Source organism: Ascidiella aspersa, chromosome 9 (assembly GCF_963924565.1).
Source record: "Ascidiella aspersa chromosome 9, kaAscAspe10.2, whole genome shotgun sequence".
NCBI lineage: Eukaryota > Metazoa > Chordata > Ascidiacea > Phlebobranchia > Ascidiidae > Ascidiella > Ascidiella aspersa.
The window spans coordinates 19,487,477-19,511,637 of record NC_139455.1 but is presented as its reverse complement, the minus strand read 5'-3'; the positions used below and the strand labels follow the sequence as shown (position 1 = coordinate 19,511,637).

Here is a 24,161-nt window from a genome sequence, read left to right as displayed (position 1 = left end):
ATTCTTAAGATGTGTTTTTTTAATCCTGCTAATTTTTAATCATTGAAACAGGTAATTTACTTCAAATGTTGCAATGCCAAATTTGTCAGAACATACACAAAGATTTATTACCTAATCACTTTAAGTGGAAGTGTAGTAATTAATTATAAACACAAAATGACTGATAGTCTCTTTCTTTACAGCTTGTTATTTTACCAATCAAACTTCGAAATGTTTCATTAGTTAAACAAAGAAGTAAGATTATTTTTTGTGTGTTTTTACACTCAATAGTTGTCATACCGACATAACAATATTTTGTTGAGCACCTGGCGATCCGCCAGGGACCGTGCCTATTGTTTTTCCCCTTTGTTTATCTGGGTGTAGGCACCTTCCACTAATGCCGTTGTTTATGCCCCACTGAATTCAAGTGCCTTAATCTCATATAAAAATATTTCTTTTCATTGAACTCATTGTCAGGTTCTTGATGTGGTATGCAATGTTACGCGAAAACTAACTTTAATTTTTAGACTTGAAAGAAAGTATGTAGTTCTTAATGAAGTTTGACTTACTCTATTGTACTTTATTTCAGGATTTTTTTAACAATTTTAGGCAAGAAATTTATTTAATATTCAGCACATACTTTGATTTTAATGAAAATGACATCTGTTAAAGAGAAGGTAAGCTATGCAAGTAATACTGATATAGATTACCTATGAAAGTTACATAAAAAAATTACTCTTGTTATATTTCAGTGATTACAGCCGTACGCTATTTTTTAACATTTTATTTTATTTTTAAAGCATTTTGTTTTTCCTTACAGATAAATGCAGTTCGGACTGTGGTGACAGACCGCAGCAACGATGAAATTGTTCTTGTCCTTCAACATCACGATGAGGATATTGATAAAACCATTTCTGACTTTGTTGAAGGTAAAGTTTAATTTGCATTATTTGCTTTCTAAAGTCTTTAATAGAAATGCCCTAGAAGTGCAACTATAACTGTATTGAATTTACTGTTAAGTTTTAGGTATTAATCATTTGGTATAAAGCACGTAAACTTATGCTAGGATTATCAAGTGTATCATTTTAAAATTATCTATTGTAATTGTAATTTTCCAGGTCGTGCCGATCACATCCTTACAGAATGGAAACATGCGGGACCCGTCAAGTCCAAAAACAGTGCCAAAAAGCGCAAAAAGAAAGCTGCCCTGAAGAAGGCAAAACAAGCTCAAGCTGCAGAACTGGCTGTCGATGCTGCCAATCATAAACCAGAACAACTAACTGTAAGTTTCTGTCACTTTCAATATTTATTTTAAAGCCAGAAAAAAGCCTGTCAAGGAGACAGTTTGAAAACAGTTGGATATGCTAGTTCTGAGTATTTTTAGGTTTGTTGGTTTTAGCCCCCCCCCCCCCTCTTCCTCAACCTAAATATATAAAAAAATAAAGTTAATTTATTTAGTAACTTTTATATGGTTGTACCAATACCTTTCAGAAGTTTAACTGATTTTGATGAGCTTTTCCAAGAAAACCTAGGGCTTTCCAGAGAATATTGTAAAATCTGTTTTGTTTTGATTCCATAAAACAAAAAAGTTAATTCCAAGCTTCCAATTTTACTTGTACCGTAACTTAACCTTCTTTCAAAGAATGGAACTGAAGACATTCCGTCAGAAAAGAATGGCACAGACGAAGCTTACAACGCTGCAGCGACCAAGTCATCAACCACCGCTGCGGCAGCTCTAAAACACATGCTGACGGACAGTAGAGCACCAAGCAATTACACAGCACCCCCAACCACTGCAAATCACGTTTCTGGCCTTGTAACTCCTCCATCTGCGGAGCAAGAAAGCCGAGAAAAAACGCCAATGGTAAATGGCACAGAGCACCACGTTGATTCCGCAGAGGTTGCCAAGGCGATAAAGCAGCAACATAACCTCTACCATAGTGGCAGGCGATCGCGAACCTCATCGGAAACAAGCACTCGCTCCGTTAACAAGAAGAAACACAAACAGCATCCGCCGAGCCATCTGGCATCGCAAGGTCGGTGATATTTCTGAATATTAAACAACACTAGATGTAATAAGCACATAAAAGCCATTACAGAAATATGTATTATTTTGAAAACTCCAAATGAATAAGATGTTCAAAATGAATAGAGAGTTGTTTGAAACAGTGAAAGTGATACCTACTTATTTCTTATATATATTTTTTCTTATACAATTAACTTATTCTAGTCATTTTGATTTATATTTTTATTAACTAGTTATATTCAATAAAAAAATGCACCAAAAAAATAACAGCTAAGTGACAATATTCCTTAATTAGAAAAACTTGTGTTGCTGAATTCTTGTAAGAGCAATTGTAACTCATTAATAAAGCAAAGTTTTGTGAATTTCAGTTGTCAAATTTTTGTATGCTAACATTGCTATGTTTGGTGATAAATGTTGTGACCATTTTACAATTTTTTTTTGTAAACTTTAGGTAATCAAGCTGACACCAATGTGCAATCCAGTCAAGTTCAGGTGATTAATATTCAAAAACATTGAATAAATTTGTAATTTATTATGCTCACTTGTTTATTTTTGGCCCTAAATTAGACAAAATGCTGCTTAATAGGTCTAAATATCATTGGGTTTTATTCAAAATAATCTGTTATTATACCATACATTGTCGTGTAAAAAAATTTTTTAAATTGGTCATATTAATAACTTCTGTTAAACCAATAATATTTCCACTTGCAGATCGATCATAGTGCAAATGCCCAAATTCATGCCAATAAAAAAAGTAAGTATGCATTTCAGTTAATATAGAAATAGCATATTGTCATTAGGAATTTGCTTTAGTATGTTGATAAAGGCCTTACAATACCAGTGGGGTGGTAGATATCAATGATTAATTAATGTAAAGCGTGAACTTTCACCTTACTGTTACACAGTTGCCATAGCTATTTATAATTATTTTACATGCATCATAAATGAGTAAGTAGTGACTGACATTTAGCAAACGTTTTGAAAGCATGACATGACATTTCATTTGTCTTTCTGTTTAACTAAATGCTGCACTCACTTTTTAGAATGACTCCTGTGAAAAATGTTTTGCCAACCTTTCTACCCCAAGTTTTTATTGCACAAAAATGTGTGCTACAACGAAAATAATTTTCCAAGAAAATGAACATGTATGATTTTGCAGATAGCACTCACACAATATTCTTGCATTTTGCCACAGGCTATGTGATTCATGAATATGTCCACGTAGGAGCTGGTACTGACTGTTTGATGCTATATTTATATGTGACACACATCTGTAGTAAGGCAATTCCAGTATTACAAGTTACTGCTTAAGAACTATACAGCCACCCAGTCTAAAACATGTGTAACCCATTTACACAAGGTTTTGAAGTCAAACGTTTAAAGCAGCGGTTCCCAAACTAATCTAAAAAAATTGCCTGGTGAACCTTTTGCAATTTTTTTGATATTTCGCGGCCCTATAAATTCCAAGGGTCAGTTGACCCATGTTTCTTGTAGTACACAGTCACTACTTTTTCTAATGTGACAACTTTATGACTAATGCAAACGATTCACTAAAAGCAGGTACCGTAATACAGCATGATATATGCTTTATGATGTCACAATAGACATCATAAAACGCGCTATTTTATCGAACAATAAAGCATAACTAACGACCAATAATGATGATAGATAATGTTGAAAACATAGTCTAATGTTAAAAAACATTCGCTAAAGCCTAATGCTTAAAACTTAAAGACTATTTTCTCATTTCGGACACTCTGAAACTGCTGTACGGACCCTAGATTGGGCAACGCTGGTTCAAAGGAAAACAGCCATACAATTCATAGGTGATTGTAGGTTATTTCCACTTAAGCACACTACTCAAATAAGATTTCGTACACAAGGGCAACCTGCTTCTTGTTTTCCAGGTATCGAAAAGGCTGTGAAAGACTTGCAGCGTTGCTCTGTGTCGTTTGGAAGGTACAAAACCTTACTCAACGACGAAATACAAGATTCATACAAAAGGATTAAACAAGTAAAATACTTTTTTTATCAACAAAATCGTTTTGTAGGCCTAAAGTAGATAAATTTACAAATGCTACCACACTCATTTAACTAAATTGGGTTTTCCATCTGAAACTTTAAAACACAAATTATTTTATTTTTAAAACACTAATTATAATTTAAAAATAGGTTTTGCGGCTTTTAAACTAACTTCACAGTTTCGACCTTAAATAGGATTTTTACATTCTTTTGTGTTGCTTGAAAGGGTTTTCTGATTTCTTTTAGACTTTTGAAGACTTGAACACTGCCTTGATTGACAGGGAAGTTGAATTAATAAGGAAACTGGATGAAATGAAAACAGAAGCATGTAAGAATCCACTTAAGAGTAGAGTAATTAAACTATACTAGAAAATCACGCAATTGGAATAAATATCACATTTTCTTTATTACAAACACTGTTATTTTTTATAAAATGAATGACGTAAGTCCCAGTTAAGTCGTTTGTAAAAGAACCTTTGTCAAAATGGAGTTTTTTTAAATAAATAACAAGTCCAGTCCATTTATAGTTAGAGCGAGTCAGTTTCAAGTTAAATCCTTGTCATAAAAATGAACAGGTAAACTCTTTTGATTATGAACAGTACCTCAACTAAAAAATGACAAAAATGCGACATAAAGCAAGCAAACTGTTTTATCTGCATAACTTAAGATAAATAACCCAATTTTACAAAAAATAATGCTTAACAAAACTTTTCGTTTCAACCCTTGTCCAAAAGACTTCAGCTAAGTTCAAGTGCGCTAAAGTCAAGTCAAACTCATTATAACACTGGTATTTACAAACATCGACTAAGCGCTTGACCTCTTTGCAGTCAGCCTCATGGAAAAACGAGAGACACAAGCTCACGAACTAAAGCGACAGACGGATCGCGCCGCCTCCATGAGCCACCAGCAACTCAACGAACTTCGCAACGAGATAAAGCACTTTGTCGCCGAGAGGAAATACGACGAAGAGTTGGGAAGAACATCACGGTTCATTTTCAACCGAGAAATCCTCACCAATGTCATTCCAACCATCGGAGAAAGTAAGTGGTAACTTGAGTGTTTAGATTAGGGGTACGGGCAACCTACGGCCTCGGTCCCGCCAAACGAAAATCATCCGGCCCGCGACCTACTTCCCAAACTAGGCTTGAGGCCATTCTTTTTATTATTTGGTTATTTGAACATTGTAAAAGGATTTTTTTTGCGCTTTGTGTAACATGTAGTTAGAGCCTTTCCAAATTGCAAAGTACTCAAATTTTTATCCGTTATTAACAGTCGTTGCAGTTCCTATATTAAGATCTACACAGTTATAATTTATCGGCCCGCTGAGACCTTTCTGGGTTTGGGTTTGGCCCGCGACTAGGAAAAGGTTGCCCGCCCCTGGCTAAGATGGTACTTTTGGCAGTTAAGTGACACCCACCGAAATGAATCGTAAAGTTACAATATTTTGTTGACATAATTGACAACTTACACCCCTTTTTGAAACTCAAAAACGCAAGTCTTTAAATTCAATCCAAGGTTGTAGTTTTTGTAAAGGATTCCATTGAGGTGCACCACTCCTTATTGTTTCCTTGTTTGATCGTAATACACGTTGATTGCTTCTGGTTTTTAATTGATCTATTAGGCAATCGCCTTTTCCTTCTTGAAGGGGCTTATAAGGAGATTCTTGAAGTTGTGTCTTTTTGCATGGTTAAACACAATAAAACCATCACATGACATTAGTAAAAGCTGACTGACTTTTACTATTGTGCCTTAAACTAGTGTTTCCCAACCTTTTTCAGTTCGCGACTCACTTTTAATGCAAGTGTTATTGTGCGACAATAAGATATGACCAAACGAATAAAGAACAAATTATCGAGGAAATAAGATTAACAGTTACATAAAACCTGCATCTTTACTACTGGCGTACGTACTGAAATAGTTATTGCGACACAACACATCTAATTGTTACGTATTTGTGATATCGTTCCATAAATCTTGTGTAATGATAATGCAATAATTTCCCGATATAATAGGAAACTGTAACATTTAGAAATGCTTCGCGCCCCACCTCATACCTTCGCGTCCCACTGGTTGGGAAGCACTGCCTTAACCATGTCAGAACGTATACAGCACACAACCTTGGTGCATTGGTGCTATAGATAGTTTGTTTTCACATTGTATTTACTTGTTATATTTTCATCTGGACATCGTGTTTCTGGTTCAAACCAGCTTACCTGTTTTGTGGTAATGTAACAAAAAGTCTGCAAACTAAATGGCAGTTGATAATTTTTATTCTTGCGCCCCTCACTCGTTTTTGGTTTTGTATTTCCCCTCTTTGAAAAACCTGCCTTAAAGACAATTCCAACATCAGCTGTATTGTATTCTATCATTCAGCCGGAGTATTCCAGGTGCAGATAAAAAACCAAGCCAATCCTGGTTGAAAAAGTATTTGGCCTACAAAGTATAACTGTGTGAATTATTAATTAACTTTAACAGTTACTGCAATAAAGAACTCCTACTCGGCACACCCGAGACAACGCACCGAGTCAGAGATGTCAACCTCGTCCAACCCTCCAATGGCACCTGCCACTGCCAAGGTGCCACAGCCAGTGGCGCCGCCGTCCGCCCCACGTGCCAATGCAAAAGCTTCCTCAGCGGCATCTGCCAGTGTCAAAGCGCCACCTCGCCAGCTGCCCATTGTCAATCCCCTTAAACCTGCCACCTCTTCAAGCGGCCAGTCGCATTCTGCTAAGGAAGGCAAATCAAATGCTGTTTCAAATGGAAAAGCTAACAAGGAAAGCGATATTAGTAAGTAACCGCATATTATTATATGAATATAATAACTGGCAAGGTCGTGCAATATCACCCGAGTCTTTGAATCCCTAACTGCACTTAAATTGATTTACGTATTGAAAAATTCCTTAATACCATCTTAAGTAACGTGTCTGAGAAGTTCCATATTTAAATGTCGTCAACATTTTTTCATAAAATTGTGTGACAACCCTGTAGTGTATATGCCCTCCTGGACACTAATATAACTACCAACCACAAATATTGCCTATTTTACCGTTTAGTTTATTGGTTGTATGTTTTTAACCGAATCATTGACAGTTTCAACTTTGTATTACGTGTAACTGTAATTGATTATAGTGTGCTGCGACACCCCCGTGCTGATTTTTCATGTGAACCCGCCAGAAAATTTTATTCTGGTATGAGAAACCTGCGACCCGCATAGGGTTAAAGGAGTCAACTAAAGTTTTTGTATTCAAATTTGGCTTGCCGTTAACAACTATCGATTATTTCACTCATAATTCAAACTGTCAAAGCATTTACCAAACACAACAGCGGATGCCTTCGAAGAGGCTTACCGAAATCAGTAAAAGATAACACCTTTAAACTTATATCAACTAAATATTTTTTTGCAAAAAAACTGTTTGACAAAGGGCAATTTTTCCTAGATGGTGTACAGTTGTGGGGAAATGTTTTGCCGGTGGTTTCAGACAAAAATACAACAACACAATTATTGATTAATTTTTGTGTTTTCAAGTGGCTTGGAAGAACTTTGTAACGTTATATTCAGCTATCAGTCCTGTAATTATATGCCGCGTTTTGAGCCGGGCTTCTCAGTACTAAAAACAGCCGTAACGTCAAACCACAGCGGTTACAAACCTCCCATATAACGCGTGGGCGGAACAACGCTAAACCTATTTCGACTTCGCCGGTACAAGCGTCACGCCGATGGGCATTCCCCCGTTCGTGACGTGGCGGTGACCTTTGGCCCCGGCATTGTGCGCGTCATAATGCGTGCAAACAATGGGGAACCGCCGCGGCGCCGGCAAAGCTCAAATCAAACCAACAGGTTGCCCGCAATAGTTGCACATTAAACAAATGTAAGGCGGAGCGTCGTGTTTTTGTTAAACGGATCCTGTTGTTAACCCAGCATTAAAATGCAATGTCTGTGCCACTCGGCGCCTAAACGCATTTGCCCTGTTCAATTTCTGTCAACATGACTCTTGTTTGACTTCGTTTGCTTCTGGAATTGGCTTATGGCGATAACATTTTCCCGTCCACTAACGCTTAGTGCTTTGCGCAAGAATTACTGTTGTCGTTTGTTTCGCATATAACCGAGGCGAGAATTTTTTAGCCCGTGCCCTGCTTGATGAAAATATTTTAGGGAAGGCTTAATCGTTTTATTTTAATATACTTTTAAAGTTTATTTGAAGACATTTTGGAAGAGATGTTACTTGCATCAGGGTCATACAAAATATACGTATAAGTGATTTTTAACTATACACGCGCACGATTGAAGAAACTACAGCCAATTAGCAATGCGGCCAATAACAACTGGCAATGCTGTTTGGTGTGCTGCTATACATTTACTACCACTTTTCCATAATCTTATTCCATTACCTATTAACTAAACTAACCATGTTGCCTTTCGCAGGTAAAGACCTGGCGTTGACAACAAACGGCCATGTCGAGAATTGGGCGGAAGAGTCTTCAGACCTGCCGCTTCCCGTAAGTGATGGGCTGGCTTTTTCAAGTATTTATACCACCCCCAACTTTGTAAAATTAAAAACAAGCTTTCGCACCACCGTGCCTTATCAGTACAAAGCTTTAAAATTTGACCTGAAGAAGCAGGGTTGTGCGAAATATTGTAAAGATTTTAATGTAATCCAATTTGTCGCTAATAGTACTACTTGATTTTCTGAAACGGAATTCGAAATACGCCTACCCCTAAAGAGTAACAACTGTTTACAGTTTAGTCCCTTTACTTTAAACGCTATGCAGAAGTGTCAAATCCTCTCTTTTCAATAAATTTACACCAGGCCAAATTAATTTTTGTTAAACTACAAGTCCAATTAAAGTCGTCTTGTATCCAAGTCTTACCTGTTTCCGAAAACTTTTAAAAGTTTCGCCAGAAAAATCTCGGGGCAATCAAAGTTCCCTTTATTGTATTTAACATCATGTTTCGCGTATTTTTGTTTTTTTATTTATTAATTCACTTCGCATAACGAAACTCAAAACTGTTCATAGCTGCAGCAAACAGGGTTTGAGCACTGGATAATTGTAAAAATCACCAGAACAAAATCAAAAATACAAATTTCAAGTCAAAAATTTTATTCAAGTTGTTTTACAACCCGAAGTCAGGCAATTATAACCTAATCATTTAAATCAAGCAAGGCAAATTTTTTTTAATGAGCTGACACCGACATGATACGTATAGCCGATCGTAGACTGTTGCCCACTGTAAGCGCATTCGCTTGCTGAGAATTGTCCTCACTGTGGTTATTTGTCTACAGGAAAGTCCCGCTTCCTGGGCGAGCAGCACCCCAATGATGACCCCGGACGGAACCTCAAAGGAAAACAGCGACCTGGCTTTTGCTAAACCGCAACGGTGAGTATGCTGCTTCACATTGTTGTTGTTGTTAGTATGTACTGTCCAAACTTATCAGATCAGAAGCGATACAGTACAACTGCTTGTTTAATTCTCAGAGTGACGTCGGTGTCAATCCGATATCAAGAATTAAGGTATTTTAACCATGTTTTGCGGCATACTTTTTTGAATTTCAGGGATCGGTTTTAAACTACGAAATATCCGATAACCTATACTAGACATACTATGGTGTGATCAAGTCTGTCACCACCGGGAATAAAATTTTAAAACAGGGAAAAAAAATAAAAAAAATCGATGTTTTTAATATTTAAAACAGAAAGGGATAATAAAAGTAGCAATTCTGATGACTTCTGTTAGATTATAGTTTTTCGGCCAATTATCAAAGTGGTCTTTGTAAAGTTTATTTCAACTTTAATCACTTAGCCACAAAAGTTGATGATTCGCGGCTACTGCAAACGGCATACAGCCCTTCAAGATATTCACGACCCTTGGCACAAAGCCACTTTCTTTTGTCGGGAAATATCAGTCGTTTTACTCAAAATATTTTTTTCTGTTACGGACAACTGTTACTGTATATTGAAAACTAGGGTGCCCGTACGACGTTGATCCCTTAAGGAATTTTAGTCAAAGGCGACAAAATAACTTCCACAATGTGGAAAGTTTTATGTCGTTGCGCGATCAAAACTGAAAATATTGTTTTCTTTCAAATAATTGGAATGGCACGATCTAAAATGAAAACCCCCAAATCCAAGTCTTTGGTAATCGCGCGCTAAATCTCTAACGTGGCTTGAACGCTACATTAGGTATGAGCCAAACGCACACAGCTTTACTATGAAAGCCGTTTTTACAATTTACCTCTGTACGTGTTCTGCAAAGTATGAAAATAGGCGCTTGGGAGTTTCCGACAAAACCGAATACGGCTTAACGCTATTTAGTTACAGATACTTTGTACGTACATCACATCCACATATATATAGTTCTTAAACGGTTTAACCTCAGGAATTGATGTGGCTGATAGTTTCAGACTGTATCAAACCTAAAAAAACTAAAAATATATTTGTGTGTTCTCCGAAGTATAAAAATGTATGGTAATTTCAGGTAGGCCCTAAATAAAAATAAAATGTAGTTTTTTTTTTTTTCTTTTCGGCAATAGAAATAAATGTGTCCTACAGTTTCTAACAAGTTCAAATTTCTAATCTCTGAAAATGTTTCGCGCTCAGATCTCAAAGGAGAGGCAGGAACAACAAGTATTCAACGAGCTCCGATAAGGTTGGTTGCATTCCAATGTTTGCCTATTGATCATGCATGCTACCGCCAATTAGCCTTGCGTGAAGCGTTTTTTTGCCGGCTGTTTGTGAGCTGGAAGTGTTACGCCTTAATGGTTGTGTAAAAAAATGTTTGGATCCATAAGACAAATAGTACAACGATCATTCTGTTGGTGTACACAGTATTAAAGCAGCTCAGTTACTTACAGGTTTTCATTGTTATGTTGAAATGAAATGTGGCTGTTAAAACATGCGCAGTTGCGCACACACAGACACTTACATACGTCTAGTTTTCGTGTGTTTTGGGGATTGAATAAGGATGAAATTTTTAAGCCACTTTAAAACTTAGGGAATCCCCATGTTTTGTTGTCCAATGTGCCATATGGGTCAAACTATATACTGTAATACCTTCTGTTAAATCATATTGCTCAACACTTATATTATTTTAATATTGCTAGTTTCTACGTTTTGTGTCGATTGAGAAAACGTTTTAGAGCCACTTCTTTTTAAAGTTCAGGCACCCTGTTGTACTGAGCCTAATGTACCATATCTTCAAAATATCACGGAGAATCAACTAACCGATATCTATCAAACTAAATCAATTCGCTCTTCTACCTCACCTTGAACCTATACCTCGAAATATTACTTTAACGTCAAATCCCTTTCTGCGGTTTTCGCTTCGCGTAGAAACGTGCCTTTTCGCTTCCTTGCGCAATATATTGGCGGTCGCGACGAAAAGCCGTTGTTAATACACGAGACTGCGTCAGAGTAAAGTGGGAGATGATAGATTCCGCAGATATTGACGTGTAACTGTGGGCCTCTGTTGCACAAGTTCTGACATTTATTAGGAATAGGGCGCAGTATAGCCTTTCTGTCTTTAGTTAAATTGATACTCAGCTTTGCGGTTCCGACTCTGTCAGACTTGTGTTCCTTATGATAAATATTTGTTGGAATACTGGAATACTTTGTTCATATTCGTTAAGTTAAACCTTTTTTTACCTCTTTCGTCTCCTAATCTAAAAAGGAATTTTAAAATGTATAATCTGTTACGTGATTGACTAACGTTTTCGTATTATAAAGCTTATTTTATCACAACAAGTAAAAATAATGTTCAAAGTGTTTCAAACACACCCTTTGCTAATTTACTAACTACTTGATACTAGTTGTTTGTGTGAAATATATTTGTTAAATGTATTTCAGATGCTGCCTAACCCGTTATTACTAACAGCACAGCTCATGGATTTTAATCTCATCTTTTTTAACAAGCATGTAAAAACAGTATTTTAGTGTTCAGAGAAATGCGAGCAATACAAGTTTCACTAAGCTTTCAAAAAAAAAAAAAAGTTTATCGGAGAAGTTGCCTCTGCATGTTTTTTCAAAAGTTTTAATTGATGCAGTCTTATTTTGCTTTTCTGAAAGCCTGTTAACGTTGATTAACACAATGATCTTCTTTTACCTGATCAAAGTACATAGTTTGCATGCTACAATTTCCGTTAAAGATTTTCCTCCGAAATTCCGGATCGCTTTCAGGTAAAAACACGAAATGCAATTTAACCATCCACTTTGCTCTCTCGTTTCACCCACTTACCCCATCCGTGTACCCTGCAGGACAAGGACATGATGCCGCCGCCCCAGAAAATCCCCCAAAACAAGAACGACCTCACCCAGCCTAGGCCGCATCAGCATTACAACAACAACAACAGCAACGACTCCGGGGCCCAGGCCAAAACCCGCGAGTTCCGGGGAAACACCCCGAGGGACCGTCCCCGAGGGGGTAACCGGGGTTTCAGAGGGGGTTACCGGGGCGGGATGAACAGGGGCGGATATAGGGGCCCCAAGGGTGGCGAGGGGGATTTCAATAACCCCCAGAAGCCATTCAACGACCGATCGAACGATTACGGGAACAGGGGTAGGGGCGCGAGGAACTTTGAGGGTCGCCCAAGGGGTGCTGGGGGTTACAGCAAGCAGCCCCAGCACAAGTTCGACAACAAGCAACCTTCACAAGCGGCATACAAAGACTCAAAGTCGTCGGGTGACACTACCAACGCCAAAGCTAGGGTAAGAGAATTGTAATTCTGTGAAAAATATGTAATGATATGCGACTTTTGCTGAAATTTTAAACAAAAGATTATATTATACAGCCGAGTTAGAACTCAGATTTAACATTTATAATTCATAAAATACCAGTTTAGTCTAGCCCAGCGGTTCCCAAGCAGTGGGCCATGGCTCACTGGTGGGCCATAAGAACATTTTAGATGGGCCACAGACCAATTTAAAAAAGCTAGATTTATTAAAGAATTTAGTTTAATCTCGGTGTAAATGAAACGTAAATTTATTGTTCAGAAGCAAGTACCTCACTAATACACGGTTGAATAAATAATCCGTTTGGACATATGCTCGGTTATTTTTTGTTGTAAACATTTTTTATAGTTTGTTCTTTCATCAAAATTATTGGGCCATAGAACTTTTGTGCAACGAAAATGGTCCACGAGAGAAAAAAGGTTGAGAACCACTGGTCTAGCCTGTCTTTCATTCAACATTTTAGGACCTTTGAAAATTATAATTTGCAGCGATAAAATTGGTCTTTTAGGGTAAGAGAATTGTAATATTGTGAAAAATCGTTTATGATATGAGACTTTTTGGTGAAGTTTTAAACAAGAACAAAATATCGTATTATAGAGCCATGTTAAATTCAGATTCAACTTGGTTTTAATAATACCCGTTAAACGATCTGAGAAAAATCTTTAATAAAATGGAAATTTGTCGTTACGAGAGTTCGTATTACACAGCTGGTATAGAATTTAGATTCAACTTTTTTTATTGTTTAATCCAGCGGTTCTAACCGGTCTTTCATTCTGCATTTTACGGCATTTAAACAACACAATTTGCTGAGATAAAATCGCTCGGTTAAAACAGATAAACCCCGATCCTAGTGCAGTGCACGATTTAAGTTTTCCCTGATAGCGGAACTCTTGTTTCGCAACATTTTTTATATCTTTGCTTAACACTTATCATATTAACTTATACCACAGTGACATGTGCAACTTAATTAGAATGAATATAAAATAACAATGTTATATAAAACAAGTAAATTTAATAATGATAATAATAAACATATAAGCACTGTAAAAAGGCTATAGCTCCTTACTGCTTGAAGAAACACAAAATGAAGGACAAACCAAGATTAAAATCACATGAGCCCAACACATGAATTATACCACATGATAGATAGGAAAACATAGGACACTTAAACAATTTAGATACCTCAACACTTTTTATTTCTTATCTTGTAGTGAATTTGCGAACATCGGTGCGTTGTTAATGTCCGTTTTCTTTTGCAGACGAATCCATCAAAAAGCGAGTGAAACAGTCGCGACCAAAGAATATATCTCTGTATAGGTGTGAAGCTAAGTGATGCGACATTTATTATCCCAAAAGTATCGTCGTTTTGTAGCAAATTGTTCGCAATATTTCTCATCTCTAGCAATTTTAAACCGATGTCGTTTTTGTTCGTTCGTTTTTCGCTCGTTAACTGTTTACGAACTCTTTTTCCTTAGACACCGCAAAATTTTCCCTTCCTCTATTTCCCCACTTTCTTGCATAAGTTACCAGAAGACTGTTGTACGCAAAATCTTTGCGGGAAGTTTTTCGAAATGCCCCCGAAAAGTCATCAAAACATTTTCGATCGCTGTTTGTAAGCCCCTGTAAAAATGTTGTCCAGTATTGGACTGGAAATAAATGTTTACACTGTCCCGAAAGATAAGAACTAGCTGCAATTCTCGTTATGTGCAAACGACAATCATTAGGTTAAGTTTTTTGCCTTATACGAAAATTAAAAGCCATTGTGGTGATTCAGAATTGCAATTCTTGGTAGTTTACGTGGAGTTGTGCTTTTACAAGCATCACAAACCCAATCTTGAAACACCTTGATAAATTTATTTTACTATTGGTGAATTTTTTTTTGATCCAAAGGTTAATTCTAAACTTTATTACTTCTATTGTTTATCCCGCCACTTAATTAGCAATTACCTACTTTTTTATTCTTTCTGGTTCTCGCTGACCCACCGCGTCATACGTCGATTGTTATTCCTTTGTGACGTCAGTATTACGTGTGCGCAAAAAAGGTAAAAAATAGATTGTCAAAGCTCATGCGTAAGTAGGTAGCATTTTGTGACGCTTCGAACTTAATTTAAAGGAATTAGTTTTTTTCGGATTGTGTTCAAATACTGATTGAAAACTTTTACAAAATGTTACCTTCTTCTGTATAAGCTTTGACATTCATTTTACGTCTGTATACAACCTCTATATAGCCATTATGATCCTAAGGTGGAAATGGTTTCACTTCGATAAATAGCGACCGCGTTAGAGCATATCATTTTATCACGACACCCGATGAATTGCAAGCCGGTTCTGGTCATTATTCCTTTTGATGTCAGGTCCTGGGACCTCACAAAACTTGTACATTAACTAGCGCGCTCCCATATTCGCTACAAAAATCGACAGTTGTGCTATAGAAAATGTATTTTTCTCCCCAAAATGCTTAGTTAGTTTTTTACGCATAGTGTATGTGTGTAGGTAAATACCTAAAGCAGACCGTGCAATTGAACATTGGTAGCTTGAATGTAGTTTAACATGGGCCGACGAGTGTCTGTGTGTTTGGATGGGTGCATTTAGGGGTACTTTGGCCCCCCAGCCCCCCTTTTTTCAAAGCTCTGTCGTTAGTAGCCTGGCCCGTAGTAAAACGTTGAAAACTTCACTGCGATCTCGTATCTTCACTACGTTTCGTCTTTTTTCCTCGCATTTTTTCCAGCGTTCTCGTTTTTTCTCGCACGAATATAGAGTTTTTGGGGTGGCCCTTAGTTAGTGCTCGTATAGCAAGCGTTAGTCGCCAAAGAATCACTCTACCCGCGTGTTTCACCGAATTTTAGAAAAATACCCACAAAAAACCGCGCAAAAATATAATTAAATTCGAAACAGAAAAATTTATGAGCCACATATAGTTCGCTTTCTAAATTCTCGTTTAGGGGTAGTTAGCGGTTCGCCTTTATCTATAGAATTGGTGTTCGTGAATATTGAATTTCTATGTATTAATAAAAACTAACAATAATCCTAAACTTTGTGCTTTGCGTTCGAATTCTTGTTTTGAGGTTAAATTGTCCTTATCGAAACAAATTTTCTACATTTTCCTCGTTATCTGCGTAATTTACACTCAACCGAATGTATTTGGTAAACGAAAAGTTCGTTTTTTTCTATTCTGTTGATTGGTCTTTCTGTAATTGTTTTTTCAGCGACGTTTAAGGTGAGTTTCACTTTTTTACGTGCTCTTCTTGTGAAGCAAAGTGATAGTTGATTGCAAAACTGTAGTGTTACCGCCGAAATACAGCTATATAGGTATTTTAACTTAAAAAAAGCAAGTTGCATGTTTTTTTTGTTTTGTTCATAACCGTGACTTTTTCGCCTCGCCGCTCAACTCACCAACAATTAACCATTATACGCGTGTTTTTGCTGTTATTTTTTCGCCTTGGTGCCTTTCCAGTCCTATAATTTCATTTCGACTTTAACTAAAAATAGCCATAACCTCTTTTGGTTGTAATCGCCGTCACTGCGACTTGCTTCGAACAAATGCGTTTTAAAAATGTTGAAAAATATGTTAAATAGTTTTCCTGTGTTTGTGGTTAAACCTTGTTGATTGTATATTCTATTTTGCCTTCTATAATTGTTAAAAAAGTAATATTAGTAAATTAAATGCTGATAGTGTAGAGCGGTGGCTCCTAACTTCAATTTAAATGCTGTGAAAACGTTGCAAATTGAAAAGTTGTACGTCACATTAACGTTATCAGATTTAATTTTTCAAAGAAACTTTGATTCTGTATTTGAATTTTTTGCTCATAATTGGTTGAAAAAATGTCTAATGGAAACAAAAGTTGGAAAATTCTCTTGTAAATCTACATAGTACTTTCATGCTCTGCACTGGTGGCGTTGTCCTTGTTTGTTGCAACTCGCAAATGTAGCGCTGGATTTTAAGGCTCTATAGCGTAAAATATACTCTCAATAAAACGAGTACGAATTTAGCTTTGTTGTGTCTTGGTACCGCAGATGTATGAAATCGCAGACAAATAGAAAGGACCTTGAACCTTTAAAAGTAATCTGTATTACTGATTTGATAGAAGATTCGCTTAGTGTGGGGCTTCGTACCCTACAACCGAGTTACGAGTCCGGCTCCGACTCTACAACCTGTATTTCACCCATTTACGTAATTTAGATTGGATATACAGAAATACACTGATAAAGGTGTCATATAATTCGTCCACCCACCATACGCGGTTAGAAAATATTCCACCATATTATGCTAATCAATCTTTACAATTTGCAGCCTATTTCAAATGTGGAAGCCGGACTCAGGTAGTCATCACATGGTATTACTCGAGTCCAGCTTCAGCAGAATAAACCGGCCCCACAGCCCTAAATCGTTACCATTTAAACCAGGGATGTCCAACCTGCGGCCCGCGGGCCACATTGCGGCCCGTCTGAAATTTTTCAGCGGCCCGCTAGCCATTTTCACTCCCAAGTAATATTTTAAACGTTCAATATTAGCCTAATTAAAATGTACCAGTCAGCTTTTAGGGGCGCAATAATAGTATAATATAGGTAAAATATATATATATAACTCCAAAGGCCCGTTATAACTCTAAAGAGCAATACTAAATCTTGAAACTTAATAGGTTCTGCAGCCCATTAAATTATTTCAAGTGTCAATGCGGCCCACTATAATAAAATGTTGGACATCTCTGATTTAAACCAACAATTACCGGACATTTTAGCATTCGCGTACTTCTAGTTTTTTTAACTAGCGAGTTCTCGTTTAATAGTGCTAAACATGTACATTATGGAAAAAATGTGTGACCTTATGAACAGCAAATATAACGTTAGAAAGTATTAAGCACGACCGTCGGTATTTTCTGTTTACTTTTATTGGTACGATCAGTTCAAAGTCGAATGAAGTGAAATACTGAATTGGGGATCCGTTTGTTTTCAAGTAATACAGTGCACACAATTTGGATGTTTTTGCGTTTCACCCTTTCGTTGGTATGACGCATCACGAAAGCATCAAATTTCGCGCACAATAACAACAACTGAATACTCAATGCTAAGGATAAGAAATATACAGGACGAAACAAAAACGTCAAAAACCCTGAGAAACTACGATGCATCAATATATAATGATTAAAAACGTCCATAAATTCATAGGAGTTCCTAAAAAGTTTTGTTTTTACGCAACAGCGTGTGTATTTACACAGTTTTTTTTTTCAGTATTCTTTCGGAAACGAAATGCACATCCTACAGTCAAATACTTGGTCCACTTTCGACTATTTACGATTTCGATTAAAGTTGCATTTCCTAAAAAAACTTCAACATTTTTCTAAAAAATTGCTAAAAATTGCTTTGACGAACAGTAAAACATCTGGGTCCTATAACTGTTTTTTCAGTTTTCTAGCATTAAAATGTGAAATCAAAACCAGATCATATAAACTGGCTTATATATGTTGACAAAGGACTAACAAATAAAAAGCAGTTAGGAATTAGTCAAAGAGCAAGTGAAAAATTGCATTGAGAGGTTCTAAAAAAAGGCTTATATTTTTTTTTTTAACTTTCGGATTGCTAATATTTTCCAGTATATTTTTACAGAACAAGGGTTAAATTATCTAAAACGTTAAGTTATAAGGTTACTTATATTGATTCGATTCCAATTCGCTTTTCGGTTTTGTTTCCCTTTTTTACAAAGTAACATTTAATTAGTTGTAAGCTATTTATCCGGATATTTCTTGATCGTATGCCAGTGACAGAACGAAAATGCACAGATACTATAGTAACGCACCTATGCACCTTTAATATGCTGACAAATTAAGACGAAATCGTACAAAAATATGCTGAATGGGGAACATATCGGCAAACAATGGCACATCACATAAAAAGCAACGATTCAAAAACATGTGTCAATAACGTATGAAAATATAAATACTATAAGAAAAGGCGGGAAATCTGTGGAAATAGAAACAAGTTGAAACAAAATAAAACGCCACTTAACCTACACTTGCATTCAACCTAATACGAGGTTACAATGTAAAGCAAGCCAGCTAATAAAACAAAAGCTTATTGCAATCTTCGTATATATTTTGCGTTTTTCAGTCTCGTTTAGCAACAACACGTCCTTAGCAGGACAGATTTTTCAGTATTTCTTGTTTGTTTTACAGAATATCGTGATAAAAATTGCATTTTCTTAAAGGTACTTGTGTAGTTGCTTTGTTCGTCTAACTTGGTGTTTTTCAACCTTTTTTACGCTGCGACCCTATTACTAATCTTAAGTATAACAGAGAAACAGTGGCGACCCAATTCTCTTTAATAAACTTTTAGTAAGCAACAAATCATACGACATTAACCTTTATAAGTTCGAATTTAATTATTGTTTGACCTATCTTCGGATTGCTTGCACACTGTTTTCAAATATGGTAGAAATCTTGCTTCAACCCAATTTCAATATATCTAACCATGTAAACTAGTGCAGTCGACGACCCAACCATCCAACCAAGTCAAACGGCGACCCAGTTTTTGAGAAACACTGATCTAAATTAAAATAGCCGCTGGAAAAGCACAGACAACTAAGCCTAGATCGGCATAGCTAAACGAGTTGCCTTGTGATTCAACAAGGTTTGAAAAATCGCCAAAATGCTCGTAATACCGTTTTCAAACAGCTTTAGTTAGAGATATGTCCAGCCGTCCTTTATCCAGATCCCCTAACGCAAAGGCCTTCCTCTACTTTCGGGATATCCGCCTTGCCAACGCAATTCACTAGTTGCACTTGTACGATTAAGGCTCAGTTTCAGTAGGTTTGCAGTTGCACCACTTTGCTCTTTCGCGAATTGATGTTGGCCGAAACCAGGAAGTGTTCACCACGGTTCGTGCTGAACGACTCCCAGTCTGCACACGGACCGGTCGAAACGTTGTGAACGGGAACAAATTGTTCGATGCCCTGCCACCTGGCGAAAAAAAAAAATTATTAACAAAATAGAGCAAATCTATCTTTAATTCTATCCAATGTCAACCGCAATGTTAGAAATACCGTGATTATAAAAAGAATGTAAAATTTTTTATTAACCTGTACCCCTGTAACGTATTGTAGACTGATCTAACTTATCACAAAATCTATTTTTTAGCAATGTATTTGACTTTCATAAGATTAGTAACTTATATAACAAATCAACTGTAACGTTTTCTATTTGCTAGTAATACAACAATTTTTACTTGAAGCCGTATTTGTCTGATTCTAAATCTGGAAAAAATTTTTAACGAAAAAATAGAAATCTTAACAAGCTCTCGCACAACCGTGCTTCGCCAGTAGGTCAAAGTGATGACCTGATGAAGCACGATTTGAGCAATACATATTAATGCCACTCTTTCGCCCACCTGTAAATGGTACTTATGTGGTTGTTATTGTTGTCACTCGAACTTGCCGATATCAAATAGGAGTCGCGACCAACGGTGAAGAATTCAAAGTCCAAGGCCCTGCATTAAAAAGAAGTATATAAATCATTTAGGACGCCTTTCACATGTAGATGTTTAACTTCAAATAAAAATGGTTGCAAATATGTACGCCTTAAATTATAGATAATATCGGAGCGGTGCCTAGACCCGATACCAAATTGATATTAACATTATATCGATGCACTTCGACCCAATAAAACAATTGAAAGGTAAAATTTATCAGGTAATAGAAGTAACAAACGACAGTAAATGCAATTTTTTAACGAAATTTAAAATTTTGGTTTAATAACCTGAAAAAAACCCTTAGCAGTTTCAAATTTATAAAATTTTAATCAATTGGATCGGACGGCTCTAGTTCTCGCCTCAAAGTATCAGGTATCGGTCCAGGAATAAAATATCAAATATCGGACATCTCAAATTTAAACACTTATTGTTGCACCGATTATATTTTTCGGTTGGGGGCCACTTTTAAATCGTTTAAACTAGGGTCTCTTAACCGGGTGCGCTGCGAAATGTTCCAAGGGGGTGCGGGGATGCTGAATCAGACACAGAAAATGTATTACGGTAATTTATTACTTAGATCAGTTAAATGTAAAACTAACTCAGATTTTGATATTGTGTTACTGTGTTATATCAGTTCATTGTGTAAATATAAAATTACAATGGTTTTGCAAATTGTTTTATCAATAGCCCATAATCGGCGCGTTCTTACCCTTGCGTGGGTATATCTTGCACTTTCTTGAGTTGATTTCGGTCGGGTCCCATTTCGTACACACACGAGTCGACGAAGTAGGTGTGGTAGTGCGGCTTCAGGTCGTAGTAGTTGGCCACCACGAGAAAGTGGCGACCCGCTATTTCGAAATGCTCCCAGTCGGTTGCTCCGTGTGTCTGCGGTGAGTGAAAAAAATTAGAAACAAAGTAATGCAAAGACAGTCCTATTTTTTGGTGAACTTTTTTTCAGTGAAAGTTTTCTCAAAGAACAAATTTTTTCGCTGATGATACAGCGAAATAACCCCAAGCTAAAACAACACGAAATCATGAGAAAACTATAAGTACTTGGGCAACTGTAGATAATTAAAATTTAGTATTTACTTTCAAAAGTGAATTGCAAATGTTAGTCATGCCTGTTTGTGTGTCTCATTTCGAATAAATGAATAAAAATTTATCAAATGGTTTGAAAAATACCGTTTCTTTTCGTTTAGCAATGTTAGTCGGCTGCTTGCCTTTCGTACTGTTGCCTAATTACATTTTTATCAGCTTTGGCCGTTTTAACTAGGAAAGCATAATTAAGTAGCATTTCTCTATGTTACTAAATATAAAAGAAATATAAATCTGTCTCAAGTCATACTAAAAGCGAAGTTAAACTAAGCACAAACAGTTGAAAATTTGCAACACTCGTCGTTTACCTCAACGTAATGCAGCGGGACAAAGTTTGCCAGTCTCCAGTTGTAAATCACGCTGTCTATGTTGGTCTTGGTTCCGTCGAACGAGTTGGCGACGGCGAGGTAGTGCTGAGTTCCGATTCGAAAGTACTCGAAGTCGTATGCTCCTATGGTTTCTAGCGACTGCAAATCGAAAAATTAAAGAAGTTTTTTAGATAGTTCACGGCGAACTTCTTCTGTCGCGTCCCAAAGTACTCTTTTCAGAGCTATTGAAGGCCCACTACGTAAAACCACTACGAAAGAGTGCCGGATTCAGAATATTGGATTTTAAAGTGAAATATTACACGGCGCCTTGATGCCCAAAACACTGCCATGTCATAAAGTAAAACATACTATAAAAGAAAAAAGTACGCGCGTGGCGCGAAAAATTTTTCGTTTACATATAGTTAAAGTTGGCAAAAAATATAGTTCGACAGGCTCTCAGGACCAGATTTGCCTCGTGGGCCACATATGAGCCTCGGTCCACAGTTTGCCGACCACTGGTTTATGAAATCAACAAAAACGCCATCAAAGTGAAGCCGCGCTTACCTGATATTGCACAAACGTTCCTGTGGCGGGAACCCATCGGAATATCCAACTTGCTTGCTTTTGGCCATCAACTGGCGATTAAAATTATATTTAAGTTCGTTTGTCGATTTTTTAGCTTCGACGATATATGCACTGCACCGCAGCAGTTAACCTATACACTTTGACTCTTAAATATTTTTGCTTAATAAACTTTTTCTATATAGTGTTACATGTTTGGCGGGTTTTGTGTATAAAATATAAAATATAAAAAAAATATCACTAAACACAAACATAAACAACTCATCATGCCCAACTTGTCCCCAGCTCAATCACATAACCCTGTGTAAAGGGGGGACAAGAGAGAAAAATTCCGCAGAAATCAAATTATTTCGAACGCAGACAATGTAAATCTAAACATAGTAAGAATATCAAAGCCAGTATACAAACAAGTATGTCATTTTGAACGTTTCTAATATCTCTTTATTTATTTTCAACATCATATTGTCTTTGATTTCGTTGCTACGTCTAACTAAAACCTCCAGGCATTTCGCTCTAAAGATTATAATCTAGAATCATCGAATGAAATCTTCTTTGCTTACGTCCGGCGAAGTTTGCCACTGCGAGGTAATGGCTGCCGTCGATCTCAAAGCTCTCCCAGCACCTGGCCGAGTAGGTCTGGATGTACTGGAACGGCCTGAACTTCCTTCGTTTGCGATCCCACTTAAATATGACGCTGGTCGAGGTCGGCGTTGCCTCGTCGGTGCCTTGATTTGCCACAGCTAGGAAGTACTGAAGATGATAACAAAGCGGTTTATTAGCTGTTCCCCGAGAGGATTAGTTGGTTCGGTTTTTGCTGCTAACCAGGGCTGCGGAGTCGGAGTCGGACTCGGGACTCTAAGAGTCGGTTTGTTTGCTGGAGTTGGACTCAGGACTCGAGTAAGCCCTTGCAAAACTACCAGAGTCCCGAGTCCGACATGCGCATGCGCAGTACCAAATTTTAAAACTGATATTGTAAAGGTGAAATAGCATATAATGGAATATTTTTCAACCATTTATTGTGATTGAGTAAGTTATACGACATCTCTATAAGTGGGTTGCTGACTGTCCACGGTGTTTTAGTTACGTAAATTGGCGGAATACAGGCTGTAAAGTCAGGGCCGGACTAGGGACTCCCTGCCGTTAACACACCAAATTGGGCGCTTAGCTATAGTTTCTAGGCAAGCAGTGAATCTCAACCATTTCGTCACTTGTAATTAATAGACAAAAAGTCGATGTTTCTACTAATTTACTCTTAATTCTATGCTTAGGTTGTGGGTTAGTCTTTCTAAGTTAAGTAACGTTTTATAGCTTTGAACCAGGCTATGATTGGTTGATTTAGATTTAGACGAAATATGCTACTTACAAAATTCAACAAGTCATTGAAAGGTGATTGAGTCAAAGTTAAACTGACGTACCATTTTTAAACGACTGGTTGCGGCACTCAAAAAAAATATATACTACCCCCAGGTTATTTAAACTTTCGAAAAGATTTAAAAAAATAAAAACGACCTAACAGACTAATTTTTTTAGGAAAGCGCCAACTTAAAAAAAATTATGAAAAATATTGATTTAAAAGACGACAAATTTGTTTTCCTTACCTCGCTTTCAATGGTGAAGAACTCCCAGTCCCTCGCCGTGTCGGTTTTGATGGTTTGATGCAGGACGAAGTTCCTCTTGGCGTCGTCCCACCTGTAGAGCGTTGAGTCCATGCTTTTGTTCCTCCCCTGGTTGGCGGCGGCCAGGAAGAGTCCCTCCTCCGGGATGCGAAAGATCTCAACGTCCAGTGTCTTGCTCTTGGTGACCAGGTCACTGTAGTCACTAACGTAATCCAGTCGCTCCGTGGCTGCAAAGTGGATGCTAATTAGGGACGTCTGATGCTTGATATTTTGTTCCGATGCCGATACCCGATATTTTGGACAAAACTATCGCGATCCGTTATCAAGCGAAAACAGATGAAATCGAAA

At 37.1% G+C, this 24,161-nt stretch overlaps 2 protein-coding genes across 2 annotated transcripts in view; one reads left to right on the top strand and one right to left on the bottom strand.

Moving 5' to 3' along the window:
• Positions 1-568: 568 nt before the first annotated feature.
• LOC146133461 (uncharacterized) lies at positions 569-15,451 on the top strand. Its single transcript, XM_083396713.1, has 15 exons — positions 569-656; positions 800-908; positions 1,098-1,261; positions 1,622-2,015; positions 2,457-2,497; positions 2,717-2,759; positions 3,913-4,019; positions 4,274-4,355; positions 4,855-5,067; positions 6,503-6,814; positions 8,451-8,524; positions 9,310-9,404; positions 10,625-10,673; positions 12,278-12,727; positions 14,011-15,451. Exons 1-15 carry the CDS (start codon positions 630-632, stop codon positions 14,032-14,034), a joined length of 2,184 nt encoding a protein of 727 aa, XP_083252839.1. The 5' UTR covers positions 569-629; the 3' UTR covers positions 14,035-15,451.
• A 2,202-nt stretch (positions 15,452-17,653) lies between these two features.
• LOC146133460 (thrombospondin-type laminin G domain and EAR repeat-containing protein-like) overlaps positions 17,654-24,161 on the bottom strand; it is a 39,817-nt gene continuing 33,309 nt past the window's right edge. The window contains exons 8-14 of the mRNA XM_083396843.1: positions 23,796-24,040; positions 22,758-22,947; positions 22,180-22,250; positions 21,616-21,774; positions 20,922-21,097; positions 20,132-20,230; positions 17,654-19,704 (exon numbers count right to left, since the gene is read on the bottom strand). Of these exons, the coding sequence (XP_083252969.1) occupies positions 19,548-19,704; positions 20,132-20,230; positions 20,922-21,097; positions 21,616-21,774; positions 22,180-22,250; positions 22,758-22,947; positions 23,796-24,040 (1,097 nt within the window). The 3' untranslated portion in view covers positions 17,654-19,547. The remainder of the gene's footprint in view (positions 19,705-20,131; positions 20,231-20,921; positions 21,098-21,615; positions 21,775-22,179; positions 22,251-22,757; positions 22,948-23,795; positions 24,041-24,161) is intronic.